The sequence below is a fragment of the Solanum dulcamara genome, chromosome 10 (assembly GCF_947179165.1).
Source record: "Solanum dulcamara chromosome 10, daSolDulc1.2, whole genome shotgun sequence".
Taxonomy (NCBI): Eukaryota; Viridiplantae; Streptophyta; class Magnoliopsida; order Solanales; family Solanaceae; genus Solanum; species Solanum dulcamara.
In genome coordinates, this window is record NC_077246.1 from 67,940,504 (window position 1) to 67,955,853 (window position 15,350).

A 15,350-nucleotide genomic window follows, 5' to 3' on the forward strand; every position below is an offset into this window, starting at 1 on the left:
AATACGGACGAAATTGTTTTCCTCCTCTGCTCTTCTTTTAATTCCTCCTCTGCTCTCCTTTTAATTCTCTTATCCTCTCCGTTTTGTTTGCTCCATTTAGTGTATTTTACAACAAATATGATAAATTCTTTTGTTTGTGTTATTTATTTATGTATAATTGAGATAAAAGATAAATTTTATTTGTTCATTGTAATAGTGATTCATACATTAATAATAATCATTTTTCACATATGATGTACAAATATTAACTTTGAGCTTACTTAATTTAATTCCTTCCATAAATTTAAAAATGTTATTCGATTTCTCATCCAACAATGAGTTTATTGTTGCTTATTTTGACTAAAAAGAAATTCAAAAGAAATGTTCATAATAAATTGAAAATACCAATTCAACTACAAGCGTAATTATTAATTTAAAAAATTATCCTAAATTTCTAAAATAATCTGTGAGAAATTATTTTTGGGCAACATATTCAAATGAGAAAAAATCATGATTTTATTTTCTAAAATTCATATATCATTTGCTACATATTGACTCCTACAACTCATGAACATTAGTTATGGTGCAGTAATGAGACTGCTTCAGCCTTAATGAGAGGTCTCAAATTCAATTTCTGAGAATGAAATTTTTTTATTGAAAGTGCCACACTCGAATGAGCCCTGCAACGGTCGACTTTAATTGGGATTTCACGGACTCCAAGTGAAAAAAAAAAGAAACTCGTACAATCCACTCGTATTATAATATTAATAAAGAGAAATGAAACAAATGCAATTAATAAACAAGAATATAAAAGAAACAATGTAAAATTCGCTTTTTTTATTTTTATAAATAAATATTAGTAGGGCTTTTTTCCCCAAAACTTTTTACAGTAAGAAAAAGAAAACCTCAAATTCCGCCGCAGCTCCGCCGTAACACCGCGGCGTCCTTCTTCTTCTAATTCGCCGGCTTTAGAAGAAAGAGAAATAGCTCAGTTATTTGATGTTTCGAGTCTTTAGATAGCCCGTTTTAGTTTTGTTTCATTTTAGTTGTTAGGGTTTTTGGTGGTCCGAAGATGTATCCTTCTCGAGGAAGTAATGTGTATGGCCAACAATCGTACTCTTCGCAATCAAACTACGGCCAAACTGTGAGTATTTTTTTTTTCTTTGTTTTGTTATTTGATACTTTTGTTGTTGTTGTTGTTGTTGAGAAATGAGAACTCATTCTAATCCTCCTTTAATTGGTAAAGGCTGATTTGAGTTTGTCTAAGTTGAATTGTATGTTATCTTATCTTACACTTGTCCATACTAACTTTTGGGGACTTATGGGGTTGATTTAAGCTCAAGTGTCATATCTTTAGGTGGTATCATAGGTAGGTCTTGGGTCCAGGCGTGAAGGGGTGTTAAAGTATGCTAGAGTTCCACATTGGTTAGGGAATGGATGGGTGGTTTGGTTATATGGACTTGGGTAATCTTCTCCTCGTGAATTATCTTTTAGGGTTGAGTTAGACTTTCGTATCATGTCTTTAAATGGTATCATAGTCTGGTTTATTCCTGTTTGGGCTTTCGATCCATGCTTCAGTTGGGTCCAGGCTTGAAGGGGTGTTAATGTATGTTAGAGTTCCACATTGGTTGGGGAATGCACGGGTGGTTTGGTTATATGGACTTGGGTAATCTTCCCCTCGTGAGATAGCTTTTCGGGTTGAGCTAGACTTAGGTGTCATATCTTTATGGACTAAAAAGCAATAATTAAACCTTAATCCCAGTTAGTTGAGGTATTCACCGATTTCAGTAATCTCAAATTAGCATACAATAATGATAAATCATAGTACAAAAGGAACGAGTATTGATATTTAATATTATATATATAAATAAAAGGTAAACAACTGCTCAAACACAATATTGATATAGACACTACCATAACAATTCTAAATATTTTTGGACATGAAGGCGAACTTAGGGAAGGAGAACTAGAAGTAGATTCTGAGTAGCTTGAACCTTGAAAAATTCGTGATTATATCGACTCAGTCACAATTTCAACCTATTTAAATACAAAATTGAATTTATGCCAATAGATAGAACCCAACAATGGTCTGAAAGTATGTTCAAAACTAACAACCTTCTTGGTATTGGCTTCCTGTCTAAATTTACCCCTACCCTGGAGGTAGAGAAGTTGTTTCCGGTTGACCCTTTGCTCGATGAAACACATGTAGAAGCAGTTCGGAAAAGGCTATAGCAAAAACCATCTAAATTTACTATAAGTTTTAATTAATTTCTCAATATAAATACACCTCACTTAGTGGAATTTCACTGGGTATGTTGTTGTTGTTGCTGTTGTTGTTGTCTCAATATAAATACGAGGACCGGGTAAAAGCTACGTGTTTGGGGAACCCATTCCCTACACTGTCCACCCCTGCTCTATGGATCCATTCATTTCATTGTGTTATTTCCTTGGCTATATCAGCATTGCGATTGTAATTGTAAAATGCTAATGGCGGAGCAATTGTTCATCGCGTTGTACAAACTCTGAAGCAACAATGCTAAAGCAGAAAAAAATAGGTGGCTCCATGACTGTATTTAGTTGATATTGTAACAGTAAAAACTTATTGATTTTTGAAATAATGATATTGTCGTATCAAATGAAAAATGAGATAGGCAGGAGTATCAAGCGTGTAAATAGTGAACGTGAGAGTTAGATTGTAGTCGGTCTAATTTATGGACTTGCAGATCAGGTGCAGACAATAATAAGTATCTCTGCTGTAGTCCATTGTATTCTGAACTAGCTTTTATTCATGGGCAGCTTTTTCCATAAACCACAGGGTGCATAAATTCATTCTAAAGTAGCTCTTGATAAACATTTATGATTGATAAAACTCTTCTAACTCTTCTATTGTATAGTTTTCTGTACTATGTTCATGATTGTAATTTTATATCACTTTCTCTGTTCATCTAGTTGGGACATGGTTACTCCGAGAGTTCTGCCGGAGGGCCTGAGAGGTCCTCTCAGTTACCCACAGGTTCACGACATTCCTCAATGTTAGGAACTCCCCAAGATGCAGAAATGAATGCTTATACAACTCACAGTCATCATCCATCAACAGTTCCTAATTATGGTGGGCAATATAGCTCCCTGTATGGTTCAACTGCTCAGCAGGTCAGCAGATTCTTCTGCCCTATATATATTCTATTTGTATGATATGTTATCTATTGCCTTAACTGTCTGAAGAATGAAATATTGTCATAAGCGGCACAAATGCTGATGTTATGTTTGAAGGGGGGTGACCTTGTGTTTCTTGTGATGTGGACTCGGTGTGAGACTAATAGCTTGTTTGACCAAGCTTTTAAAATTAGCTTAATTTGAGAAGTGCTTTACAAAAAGTACTTTTGGTGAGAAGCAATTTGTTCTTGGCTAATCAATTTGGAAAACTCTTTTGAGCAATAATTAATGTTTGGTCCAAGCTTTTTTTAGTTTTTTTTTTTGATATGGTACATATGTTTGGTCTACGCCTTTAAAAAGTGTTTCTAAGCTATGTTGCTCGGAATTTTCAAAAATGTCAACGGGGGTGTGTCTTATTCTTCAAAAATAGTGTATTTTTGGAGAATTCGACGTGTGCACGGCATCGGAAGTGAAGAGTCCGCGCAACTTAGCTTCTAAGTGTATACTCTCGAAAGTGCTTTTCAAAAAAGTACTTTGGGGAGAAGCTATTTTTAGGGCCTGTTTGGATGGGCTTATAACTTACGACTTATAAGCATAAGTCATGAGTTAGGAATCCTAATTATTGTTTTTTATTGGTGTTTTTTTTGGGCTTAAAAGCACTTTTTCATTTTATCCAAACACTATAAAAATACTTAAAAGCTATTTTGACTTAAAAGCACCTAAAATAAGTTTATCCAAATAGGCGCTTAATTTCTCAAAAACAACTTGTGCTTCTCCTCAAGAGCACTTTTCTTCTCCAAAAGGCTTGGCCAAACACCTCAACTTTGAAAAAGCACTTTTTCGAAGAAAAAAACACGCCTTGGAGAAGCTTGGCCAAACAAACTATAATTCTTCTATCATCATGAGAGAGGAAAGACCTGCTCACAGTATTCAATTTATACAAACTTTAACCTCCGTGAATTTTATCTGGTTCCTTTTTTTGTTGTCTGAACGAGTTTAATATGTCGGCTGTTTCTGTTTGCATTTCTGATAGTGTAATTAGATAGATGGTATATTTGCATATGCTCACAGTAGTGGTACAGCTGTTATGCTGTGTTAGAGTAGCTGACTTTCCTGTCTTTTTCACACAATTGGATGTTGTTGTTTAAGATATACCAGTTGGCATGCCAAGAAATGTGATATTTTGCTCTGCGTAATTGCCCTGTTGCATTTTAGAGTTTAACCATTTGGAAAATAATCTCACCATTGAACATGTAGCTTCTTTCTTTGCATGATGGTTACCAAGAAAATCCTCTTTGTTCACCACTAGCCAGTGCATGTCTGTAGATGTATGTATCTGTAAACAAATCGATGCATGCACATACTGCTTTTGGTATAGCCTGTGTTGCACAGTCCATAGATTTGACTGTCTCATGATCTTCTTTCACAAGTGGGATATTTGACAAGATTTTGTCGAGTGTGCTTTCTTCCTTTCCACCAATTTTAAGGATTGGGTTTATAAAGCTTTCCCCACGTCTAATTTATTAATGCTTTGCATTTTGTGTGTGTGTGTGTGACTGTGTATTGCTTTTTGAGTGTTTCAGTTAAGCTTTTTGCATTATCAACTGTTTAATTTTCTGATTGTGGGTATAAAAGCATGTCTCTCTACATCTCTTTCATATGCAGATGCCCACAATTGGTGGAAAAGGATCTGGATCATCAGCTTTGGAAAGTCGTAGCGGCTTTGGTGTGGATTCACCAAAGTTCACGGCAGGTGACTACGTTTCATCATCCAGCCATGGATATGGTCATAAAGCTGAACAACAATATTCTGATAGGGTTTCTGATTATCCAACCCTTGATAGACGTCAATATGGTGAACGGCATAACTCTTATGCGGGGAGAGATCTGACAAGTGAGCAAGCCAGTCGATATTCTGATTCAATTTCTTTTGGTAATAAGCATCAGGTGCGGTTTTTACACTAGGCCTTCTATCTTTTTCAGGAACTCTTTTGACTGTTACCACCACCCTGGACACACCATGAGCATGTGCACATGAGATCTCAATACTTATGATGGTCATCATATGGATTGTGATTGTTCCCTTGTATAAATATATACAATAGTTACCAATTTAAAAATAAAACAAAATTCTGAATGAGCATTGGGAAGTTTGTGTTACCCAAACTTCTATCTGTTACAATTCCTTGGAGATTAACTAAACCAGAATACGAAGGAGCTTGATAAGAGAGAAGTTCATAGTCCATCCTAGACAGGATAGCCCCTTTAGTATGGAATGTGGAAAAGGGGGTTTGAGCGTAACAATATGTGTAGTGAATAGAATCATAGAAGTGGGTTGTTTATTTTAGGATGGTCAATATAGCAGTAGTAATACAATGTAATAATTTGGTTTGGTTTGAATCATTAAGTAAAACTTTCCAGTTTGTAAAATGAGGTTGATTGTTCTGGAGGTTTGAAGAGGAAACCATGTTGAGTAAGACTGCTTGTTGTCATTGTTTAGGCACAATGTACTTGTCTGTGTCCTGGCTAAATAATTTATTACTTTCTATGACCTTTTTCTTGATGTCTCCTATGTTTTCCCCTATTGTTAGGCTGAAAGATATGAGCATATGGATCAAGCATCTATAATACGACAAGAGCAAATGCGACAAGACCAAATGCGACAAGACCAAATACTGAAGTCTCAGGCATTGCAATCTGCTTCCATTGATGGAGGATCTAGGTATGTACTGTAGTTATATCTCAAAATTGTGTGATGTAATAGCAAAATGCTCTTTAGAACCATCTGATTGGTTGTGTTTAATTGTATTCTCCCTTACATTATCAGTATCTATACCTGGCTCTAACATGTAAATAGGAGTGATATACTTCCTGTGAGTGATAGCCTATATCTGTACACGTACTGTGCCCAGCTTCTTACATGGAGCTATATGTCCTCTTGCACTAAGTAGCAACAAATTTCTGGCAGACAAATTGAATATCTTGCAGCAAGGAGTGCTGCTGTTCGTCATGCAGCCCAAGATCCCACATCTTATAGTAGCAGAATCGACTCAGATCCTCGCACTTTATCAACTTTACCTGGATCATTACTTCCTGGGCAACACGCTCCTTCTATCCTAGGGGCCGCACCGCAAAGAGCTGTTGAGGATGTCATGTATGTTCAAAGTTCTACGAATCCTGGTTATGGAGTGAGCCTGCCTCCAGGTAGAGACTATGGGATTGTGAAGGGACTTCATGCAACTTCCGACTCTGACTATCCTAGCAGCGTGTTGGCACGTGCTGGTCACTCAAGGTTAGATGATTATAAGGATGACAGGGTTGTCTATTCTCGGGAGCCTGAACGAAGGGAGAAAGATCGACACTCTTCACGCGAACGAGCGAAAGATCGAGAAAGGGCGAAAGATCGAGAAAGGGAACGGGAACGAGAGCGAGAACGAGACAGGGAAAGAGAACGAGAACGGCAGCGACAAAGAGAGCGTGATCGTGAACGTGCTTTGGAACATAAGGAGAAGGAAAAAGATCATGAGCGCAAACGTGGAGCTGAAATAAAGCATGAACGAACACCTCCCAGGAGTTCCAGGGATCGACGAGGGCCCTCTTTAACCAAGGACAGTAGATCTACACGACGAGAATCTCCACGTCCTGAATCTTTGAATAGGTGGATTTTAATTGGTTTTGTCCTTCTATGGTTGTGTGTGTTTAGCAGCTGCTATATATTGCAGCATTTGTAACTAACTTGGTGCTCTGTCATGCTGAAGGCGTCATTCACCTGTTAAAAGGAGAGAGTATTTCTGCAAGGTAAAACAAGAGCTTAGCGCTTGAATCGTTATTATCCCTCCTTACGTTGTTCTGCTTTCCATGTGGGAATGAAGTGTTATGAGGACCTCTTAGTACTTTAAACATCTTGATCATCATATTTCATGGACAGAGACTACTCAAGTTACTCGTTTCTAAAAATATCCTTATTCCCTATCCAACACAATTGGGCTATTGGCTTTTTCAATTATCATGTGTTGCAACAAGTTCTTATTTTGAACCATTGCCAGTGTCAGATATTTTGTCCCTCTTTTTCCTTTATCTTCTTGCTGGTCTCCTATGCTCTCTTCCATCTTTCCCTCCGGTTGTTGCTGTCCGTGTGCTCAAGACATGTAGTTTCTGCAAATACTTGTGGTGTTCTCTCTGTTCCTTCCTTTGATCCTGGAGACTGTTGATCCTTTTCTGTACCATCAGATCTTGTCATGGTTATCCTTTTGGGGATGATAGTTGTCTCTCTTTTTTGATAATTTTTAAGCTGCCTTTATTTGAATGGTTGAATTTTGGGACTTGAAAGACTGCTTCAATTATTCAAAAAGGATATCTAATGATTACTATTCTTATGCGTTCATTGTTGTTTTTGCAGGTTTATTCATCCAGCTTGGTTGAAATTGAGAGGGATTATCTATCACTGGATAGGCGGTATCCCAGGCTTTTCATATCTCCAGAATGCTCAAAGGTTTGCCTTCTCTTTCATTCAGCTAATTTTATGTGAGATATATCACGTGACATCACATTTTTTTTTGCTGTAGGTAGTTGTAAATTGGCCAAAAGGGAATCTTAAGCTTTCTTTGCATACTCCTGTCAGGTAATTAGCCGTGATACGTCCTCTTTTATGTTTATTTATTTAATACTCTATTTCTGTTATTTTGCACTATAGCGTTCTATTTGTTAGTGCAACATCTGTTTTGCAAAAGAATATCAAGTCTCTCAATGATTTTTGAAACGATCTTATCCATAGGAGCCGCAGCTCAACAGCTGCTTTCTCTACCCTCCTGCACTTAATCTGGTGCAGTTAATTATTATGTAGATATGGAGTTTTGCTTTCTCAAAAAAAATATTAGGTAGATATGCAGTTTTGATTCTTTGGAATCTGGAAGCTGTTGGCTAATACGACACTTCCACTCTTTTCATGCTGGAACAGTTTTGAGCATGATTTTGTTGAAGGAGAGGCTGCAACAGCACTGAAACGGCTGTCATCGAAACCGTCTGCTGGTGAACCTGAAAAATCAGAACCTGGGATGACTATATGGAATGCAAAGGTTTCTATGAAGATATACGAATTGCTTTAGAACCTGTCCTTTCTTTTCCTTCCTTTCCTCTGATAATTCTTAAGTTAGCATTTGCTTGAGATGTTATCATGATACTATAAGTGGTGGTCAGATATAAGAACCAGTAGAAGTTAATGGTGGGGAATTGTTCTGAGATTTCAACGTGAATAAGAAGTTTATTAGTTTTGTCATCAGAGAAAAGGTTCCCTCTTCCTCTTGCATTTGTTTTAAAACATTGCTGAAGAGAACCATGACTGAAGTGGTGAATGTTTCTGGTTCATGGTGGTTATATAACAATTAGCTGTCTGTACTCCTGAATTTTGGGCATCTTTGAGAGTTAATTTGTGTCTTAATTATGGATTTTTGAGAGGAAGAATGATGTGATAACTGCTTTTGGTCTTTATAACTTCTAATATAGGTGATAATTGCATTAGTTCAATATTTTCCTTGCTCCTTATTGTTGCCACTATTAATGCACCTGAACAGACTTGGTTTCAACTTGATTAGATTGCAAAGCATAGACCTCATGTTCTATATGCTATATGTTCAAAGATTACTAGCAAGTTGGTTTTGTATTTTCCAATGTTCTAGTGGAAGAACAGTATATATGCAATGGTGTTTCTTCTCCTGTCGCGATATGTACCTTGTTATCCCAATGCACTCTCTCTACATTGTGCTAATATGTTTCTGATAGTTGTCATTTTATTTTCTGATATATAGATGATTTTGATGAGTGGGCTCAGCAAAAATTCTCTGGAAGAGTTGTCATCCGATCGAAACTATGATGACCGAATACCTCACTTGTGCAATATGCTTAGGTTTGCTGTTCTTAAGCTGGAAAATTCTTTGATTACTGTAGGAGGGCAGTGGGATAGTGTTGATGGTGGTGATCCATCATGTGATGACTCCTCTTTGATTCAGACGGCTCTTAGGTTTGTTAATCACATTCCGCTACTATTGTGATTTTATGTTTTTTTCACTAACCCTACTGATAGAGCTATTGATATTAGACATGCAAAGGACATAGCTCATCTTGATTTGAAGAACTGCCAGCAGTGGAACCGTTTTCTTGAGGTAACATCTGCCTGTAGGGGTATATCTGCCCTCCGTTCAGTTTATTCTACCTTACATGTTTAAAGCAGGACTCTCCATCTCTTGTTTTTTGGCAAGTAAAATGATTTTATTTACCAAAAGTAATTAGAATTGTACAGGGTCTGCGATGATACAACCACCAAACGCAGCAAGCATCAAAGCAACACTACCACTCAACTATTACAAATTGTTGTGCTTAACCTACCAACCTAGCTATTCTCAGGGGTAAAAATTTAATCTTGCGAGGGCTCCTGTTAGCCGTGCGTGATAAGATCCGCTGAACACTACCTCTTGGATTATCTTCCTGATTTCCTTCTGGGGTTCACTTTTCATTTCCTTGAACACACAACTATTCCTCTCAACCCACACATAGCAGACACAGGCAGCCAAGGTCATTTTATTGATAGCATCAGCAGCTCCATTGCCTCTACATGGTTATGTGCCCACTCTTATTCTTCTGTCCAAGAACACTTGTCTGTCTATACCCAACCACTGGAGGAGCTTGGACCATATAGTAGCAGCTGCTTGTCAACTTTAAGATTCATTACATATTTAGTTCATCAGCTTCCCTTTCCCCCCCTTCTGCGGTCCATGCTATTGAGATGGCTCATATCATAAAAAAATGTTCTATATTTTCCAAGAAATGTTGGTGGCAAACTCAAGCCAAGAAATAGATTTCTGATCTGGATCACAGAAGCTTAGAAATTGCTCACTATTAAATTTATACGGTATTGAGGATAATTTGTATTTTGATGCTTCGCAGATACACTATGATAGAGTTGGAAAGGATGGGCTGTTCAGTCATAAAGAAGTCACTGTTTACTTCGTTCCAGACTTGTCTGAATGCCTCCCTTCATTAGAATCATGGCGTGAGCACTGGTTTGCTAAAAAAAGGGCTATTGCTGAGAGGGAAAGGGAACTTGCATCGAGAAAAGAGGTCTGCTTGCTTAAAGTACTAGTACATTTTTTGTACCTTCAACAAAAAATTCTCTCTAGAGTTTTGACGAATTTACTCCATTTGTTTTATTAAGAAAGGTAATTTATTGTTTTATATGACACCAAACCGGTGCAGTCTAGTGGGCCTTACGAAAAGGGGAAAATGAGTTAATGAATTGAGAAGATCTATCAAGTTGTCTCTTCCATTTATGTCCAGTATCTGACATCAAAAAGCTAGACAGTGAATAACTTGATCCTCATGAACTCTCCTTCCAACAAAGATCCTTTGGTGTCTCTCAACTCCCAAACCGCCCACAAATGGCTGCAGAATGATATTCCTCTGTGCCACTGGAAAAGTGGATCTTTTGTAGTTTCTGGCATGCATCAGTCATCCACTATACATTTAAGTATGTGCATAATAGCTGGATCCTTATCAAAGAGCGAGAGAGAGCGAGAACTAGCATCTTTGTGGCCTTCATCACTAATATTATCTGTCGCAATAGCAATACACCTCTACTTTTGCAAGTCGTTCCGAGTCAGACAGGACTATGTGCCTCCAACCAAATACTGCACTTCGTGGGATGCTTTATTTCTCAAATCTGTTTCTGTTTCCAACTTGACTGCTCAACTGTCTGCTGCTCCCTGCTAAATCCTGATGAGATGACCTCACAGTAAACATGTGGTTGCTCTTGACCTCTCTCTACTTGTGTCTTGTTGTGACTTATGATTGTAGTAGTGGGTTAGGTATGTAGCAGCTGTAGTGGGTTTTCAATTCCAGAATGCCGATTGCTCTTTATCACCTTTTTCCACAGAGATTTCCCTCCCTACTGAACCTCCACAGACATTTTGCCAGTGAGCTGTTATTTGGTCCCTCATGCTTCTTACACCAAGGGTCTCCTTTCTTTTACTAGTCATTTTCTCCCACTCAAGATTGTATGTCCTTTCTCTGCTGAGTTACCATTTTAAATCCTCCCTTTATCTTCCTCACTACTCCGTCCAAAAAGAATGGCGTTGTCGGAGCACCAGGTTCAACACAGATAATCTCAATGTAATTGTTTTTTTGAAAGACAGTTTTTATAGTTTGGAACTGCATAGAAATACTAAATATCACAACTTCTTGTAGTTAAACTCACATACACATGTTTGAAACAATCATAAACTAAGGATAAACTCTTTGATTCCCATAATAGCAATATCCAATTTTTTTGGGACAGAGGGAGTAGCATTTTTGTTTCCAGTTTACTTTTATGTTTCCTTTTCATTTACTTTAGTTGCAGATGGTACATTAATTATTTTGCTTGCTGACCTGTTAAATTATTTGTTTGATCTAGAAATCCGGAGAGAAGGAAAGCCAGAAAGGTAAGATATCCGAAATTTTGGTGCATCAATTTCTTTACCTGAGAATCAATTCTGGTTCATTTATTCTTTTTGGAATTCAATAACTGAAGAGTATCAGCATCTCACAGATGCTAAGAGGGGTCCCAAGTCAGAGAGAAACTCTGCATCTGGACAGTCTGCAGAAGCAAGCAAGAAGGAGAATGATGGCAAACTGAAAGAGAGTACAGCTGATAAAGAAGGATCTAAGAAGAAAGGTGGAGAGAGTAAACAAGCTATTGAAACTTGTAAGGTGGGAAATGATTATGCTGAACCGAGTCCAGGAGAAAGTGCTGCTATTGAAACTGATGGTAGTGCAAAGTCAGTTAAGAAGAGAGTTATAAAAAGAATTGTTAAACAGAAGATCTCCAATAAGAAAGACTTGGAAACCACAGAGAAGGTGAATGATAAGGTGGATAGTAAAGAAACTGGGGAAGGAAATATGAGCTCAGAGATTGCTTCTTCCCAGGTTGGAGCATCTGCTAACCCTCCAGTTAAAACTTTTATAAGGAAGAAAATTGTTAAGAAGGTTCCTGTGTCGAAAACTCCAAAAGAAGATGGGATGAAACCTCCTGATGTGGCAAGTGTCAAGGAGGTGGAATCTTCGGAAGATAAGGGGAATAGTAAAACTGATGGTAATAGTACTTCTATCAAGCAGGATGCTGTTGTCAAGCAGGACATTGTTGTGAAGAAATTAGTTAAGAGAAAAATAATTAAGAGGGTTCCCAAACGAAAAGCAGCAACTACAGACAACAACAATGGAGCCACTGGCGTTGCTAGTCTCAAAGATGATGTGAAAGAGGAGAAATCAGTTCAAGCTGAAAGTAAGGTGAAAAATGTGGGTGATAATAATGCAGAAACTGCAGAGAATGTGAATATCGTCAACCAAGAACAGAAGGTTAGCCCTAAAACAAAATCAAAAATAGCTGACGTGAAGCAAGAAACTAAAGAAGAAAAAAATACCAAGGCGTTAAATCTTGCTGGGTCCAAGAAAGAATCTGAAGCAGACAAGCATAAAAGTTCTCAAAATGATGACCTTTTAAAGCTTAAAGGAAAGGAAGGCCTCAAAGAACAAACAGGAAAGAAGGATCAGGATGAGAAAATCCTTTCGAAGAGCAAATCAACTAAAGAGATCAAAGAAAAGAGAAGTGAAGATCCTCCTCGGCACCCTGGATTTTTTCTTCAAACAAAAGGGAGCAAGGATATGAAGGTAGGTTGAATCAGAATCGCTTGACTGTTCAAGTTGGAATAAATGTTTTATACTATTGTTTGTAAGAAATAACTATGTTGTTGTGTTCCTATGCTTACAGTTGCGATCATTGTCTCTTTCATTGGATTCTTTGTTGGATTATACTGATAAGGATATGGAAGAATCAAGATTTGAGGTATAAACTTCTTAGAATATAAAACAACCATGGCTGTACTTTTTGCTGGAAATCACATACTTGTCCTATGATTTTACTAAATCATCATCAGTGAATTGATTATTGTACTTTTGATTCAATTGGATGTTATTGCGTCACCTTTTGCTTATCCCTTTCGCAGCTCTCACTTGTTGCAGAATCCCTGTATGAAATGCTCTACTATAACATGGCTTCTCGTCTCTTAACTTTTCTTCAGGTTTGTGCAAGTCATATTATTCAGTTAGTTCCCTGAGAAATGATATTTCTGTTGCAAGTTTTTATTTAACGCTTGCCCATTATGTTACTTCTATAATAGAAATTGCGCCCTAAGTTTTTGATCAAGCGAAACCAGCAGAAAAGACAGAGAGAAGAATCATCCAAGAAGAAAAGTGAGGAAAAATCAGCCAAGCGTGCAAAGAAGACAGATGAACATATGGAGGATGCCAAATCTACTAAAACTGAATCACATGGCAAACATGATCAAGAAGATGAGAAATCGCCTTTCAAGGAAGAGGCTACATCACTAAATAATGCTGAAGAGACAGTTATACCAGATGAAGATGCGAATGATGACTCTGAGATGGATGAAGATCCGGAGGAAGATCCAGAGGAAGAATCAGAAATGCAAGACACAAGCCCACAGGATGGCCAGGCTAAGGAGTCAAAGGTTCCGTCTTCTCTTGCTACCACTTAACAATTCTTTTATGTTGTGTTTTCTGTGTACTTAGTTATGTTTGGAATTTGCTGTTTATTGATCTCATTTAGCGAGAACATTGTCGGTAAATATTAGTTGCAGTAGGTATTTTCAGTTTCTTATATAATTCAATCAGAGTCTTACTAAATTAGCAATATGAAGAAACACTGCTCTGCATCTATTTTCAAGAATATTTTGGATATTCTGGTACAATTAAGACTCAATAGAGGATTGGGATAGTGTAGTTTATGTAGAAGTTTTTTGCCAACACAAGAAATACTTGTATAATTTGGTAATTGGTGAATTAACTTTTTTTATTATCTTATTGGTGAAATAAACTTTATCAAACAGCTTATTGGTGAAATAAAAGAGAGTTCATTGGTGAACATTGATCTATATAATATGAAATTGTAGTGCCACTACAAATTTTATATGTTTGTTTCCGCATATTGAGGTAGACAAACAATAATTTGAACCCATTGATTGGTAAGTTGGTTTTGCAGCAAGGGTGTGGAAATGAAGAGACTAGATTTGGTGTAGTATTTACTGTAATCTTGTATGTTTCTGATTAGGAAAATGCCGAGGAAATGCAAACTGATGCTGATACTGGAGGTGAACTGTCTGGAAACAGCAAAGATGAAGGAGCTTCTGAGATAAAGCCAAATCTGGAATCAGGCAGCAAAGAAGAGACGACAAAGGTGGAAAAAAATACTAGAATTGCTCTGGGTGAGGTTAACAAAGAGCTGTTGCAGGTAAGTTGCTGGTTTCTCTCTTAATTTCTATTAATCATTCTTTATGTTCTCTATCTGATGTCTTCTTGCTTTGGAACAGGCCTTCAGGTTCTTTGACCGAAACAGAGCGGGATATGTTAGGGTAAACCAACTAAGCTTTGTCCTTTCCTCTCTCTCTCTACTTGTTGCATAGGGAACTCAATCATGTATGCCTTTATCAGGTCGAAGATATGAGACTAATCCTCCACAACTTGGGGAAGTTCCTTTCTCACAGAGATGTCAAGGTTGGTTTATTTCGTATATTGGTTGTACCTTTACTGGGTTACTTTGCATGTCTGCTGACAATAACACATGTCACCCAGGAACTTGTGCAAAGTGCACTTATAGAGAGCAACACCGGGAGAGATGACAGAATTCTCTACAAGAAGTTGGTTGACATGAACTTGTGAAGTTTGTTGCAGGATTAGCTAGTGAATTATTATCAAATTTTAGTGCTGCCTTTTTAATAAATTATTTAATGGTGAACAAAGTATGCCCTGGAATAGACTTAATTATTAAGGCTAGTGGTTAAATTATCGAAACCAAACCGTTACAGAATATTTGATACTTGTGCAAAGCATTTTTCATAGTGCGCATTCGGTTCTTAATCAGTGTGCAATTTGGCCATTTCCAATATGACTACATTCTCTAGTATATGCCAGACAATGCACAAGGCAGATGGAAGTTGTAGAAGCTGTCCGTCTCTACAATTCTATTCGGCTGTAAACATATTTCCCTTCTCGTTAAGTTGTAGTTTCTCCTTTTGTTGTTGTGTTGGTTGGTTTGGGGATGGGCGGTGCATTGTCTCGCGGTTTTGGGAATGATTTTTGTCTTCGATATAGGTGTGAGCAGGCACAGATTTATA

At 37.5% G+C, this 15,350-nt stretch overlaps 1 protein-coding gene across 1 annotated transcript; it reads left to right on the top strand.

Moving 5' to 3' along the window:
• Positions 1–849: 849 nt before the first annotated feature.
• On the top strand, positions 850–15,093 carry LOC129871569 (protein SHORT ROOT IN SALT MEDIUM 1). Its single transcript, XM_055946520.1, has 21 exons — positions 850–1,123; positions 2,929–3,129; positions 4,798–5,079; positions 5,724–5,854; positions 6,101–6,790; positions 6,891–6,930; positions 7,532–7,624; positions 7,698–7,753; positions 8,090–8,207; positions 8,937–9,148; positions 9,227–9,290; positions 10,072–10,245; positions 11,576–11,603; positions 11,711–12,828; positions 12,929–13,003; positions 13,164–13,238; positions 13,338–13,688; positions 14,288–14,467; positions 14,547–14,588; positions 14,668–14,730; positions 14,809–15,093. The coding sequence occupies exons 1-21, from the start codon at positions 1,052–1,054 to the stop codon at positions 14,893–14,895; spliced, it is 4,152 nt and encodes a 1,383-aa protein (XP_055802495.1). The 5' UTR covers positions 850–1,051; the 3' UTR covers positions 14,896–15,093.
• The last annotated feature ends 257 nt before the right edge of the window (positions 15,094–15,350 follow it).

Bases quoted from the DNA above. Each gene is read 5' to 3' on its own strand.
- LOC129871569 (XM_055946520.1), top strand. From the start codon at position 1,052: ATGTATCCTTCTCGAGGAAGTAATGTGTATGGCCAACAATCGTACTCT. The intron at 1,124-2,928 runs GTGAGTATTTTT...CTGTTCATCTAG, and splicing joins AATCAAACTACGGCCAAACT to TTGGGACATGGTTACTCCGA. The intron at 7,754-8,089 runs GTAATTAGCCGT...ATGCTGGAACAG, and splicing joins TCTTTGCATACTCCTGTCAG to TTTTGAGCATGATTTTGTTG.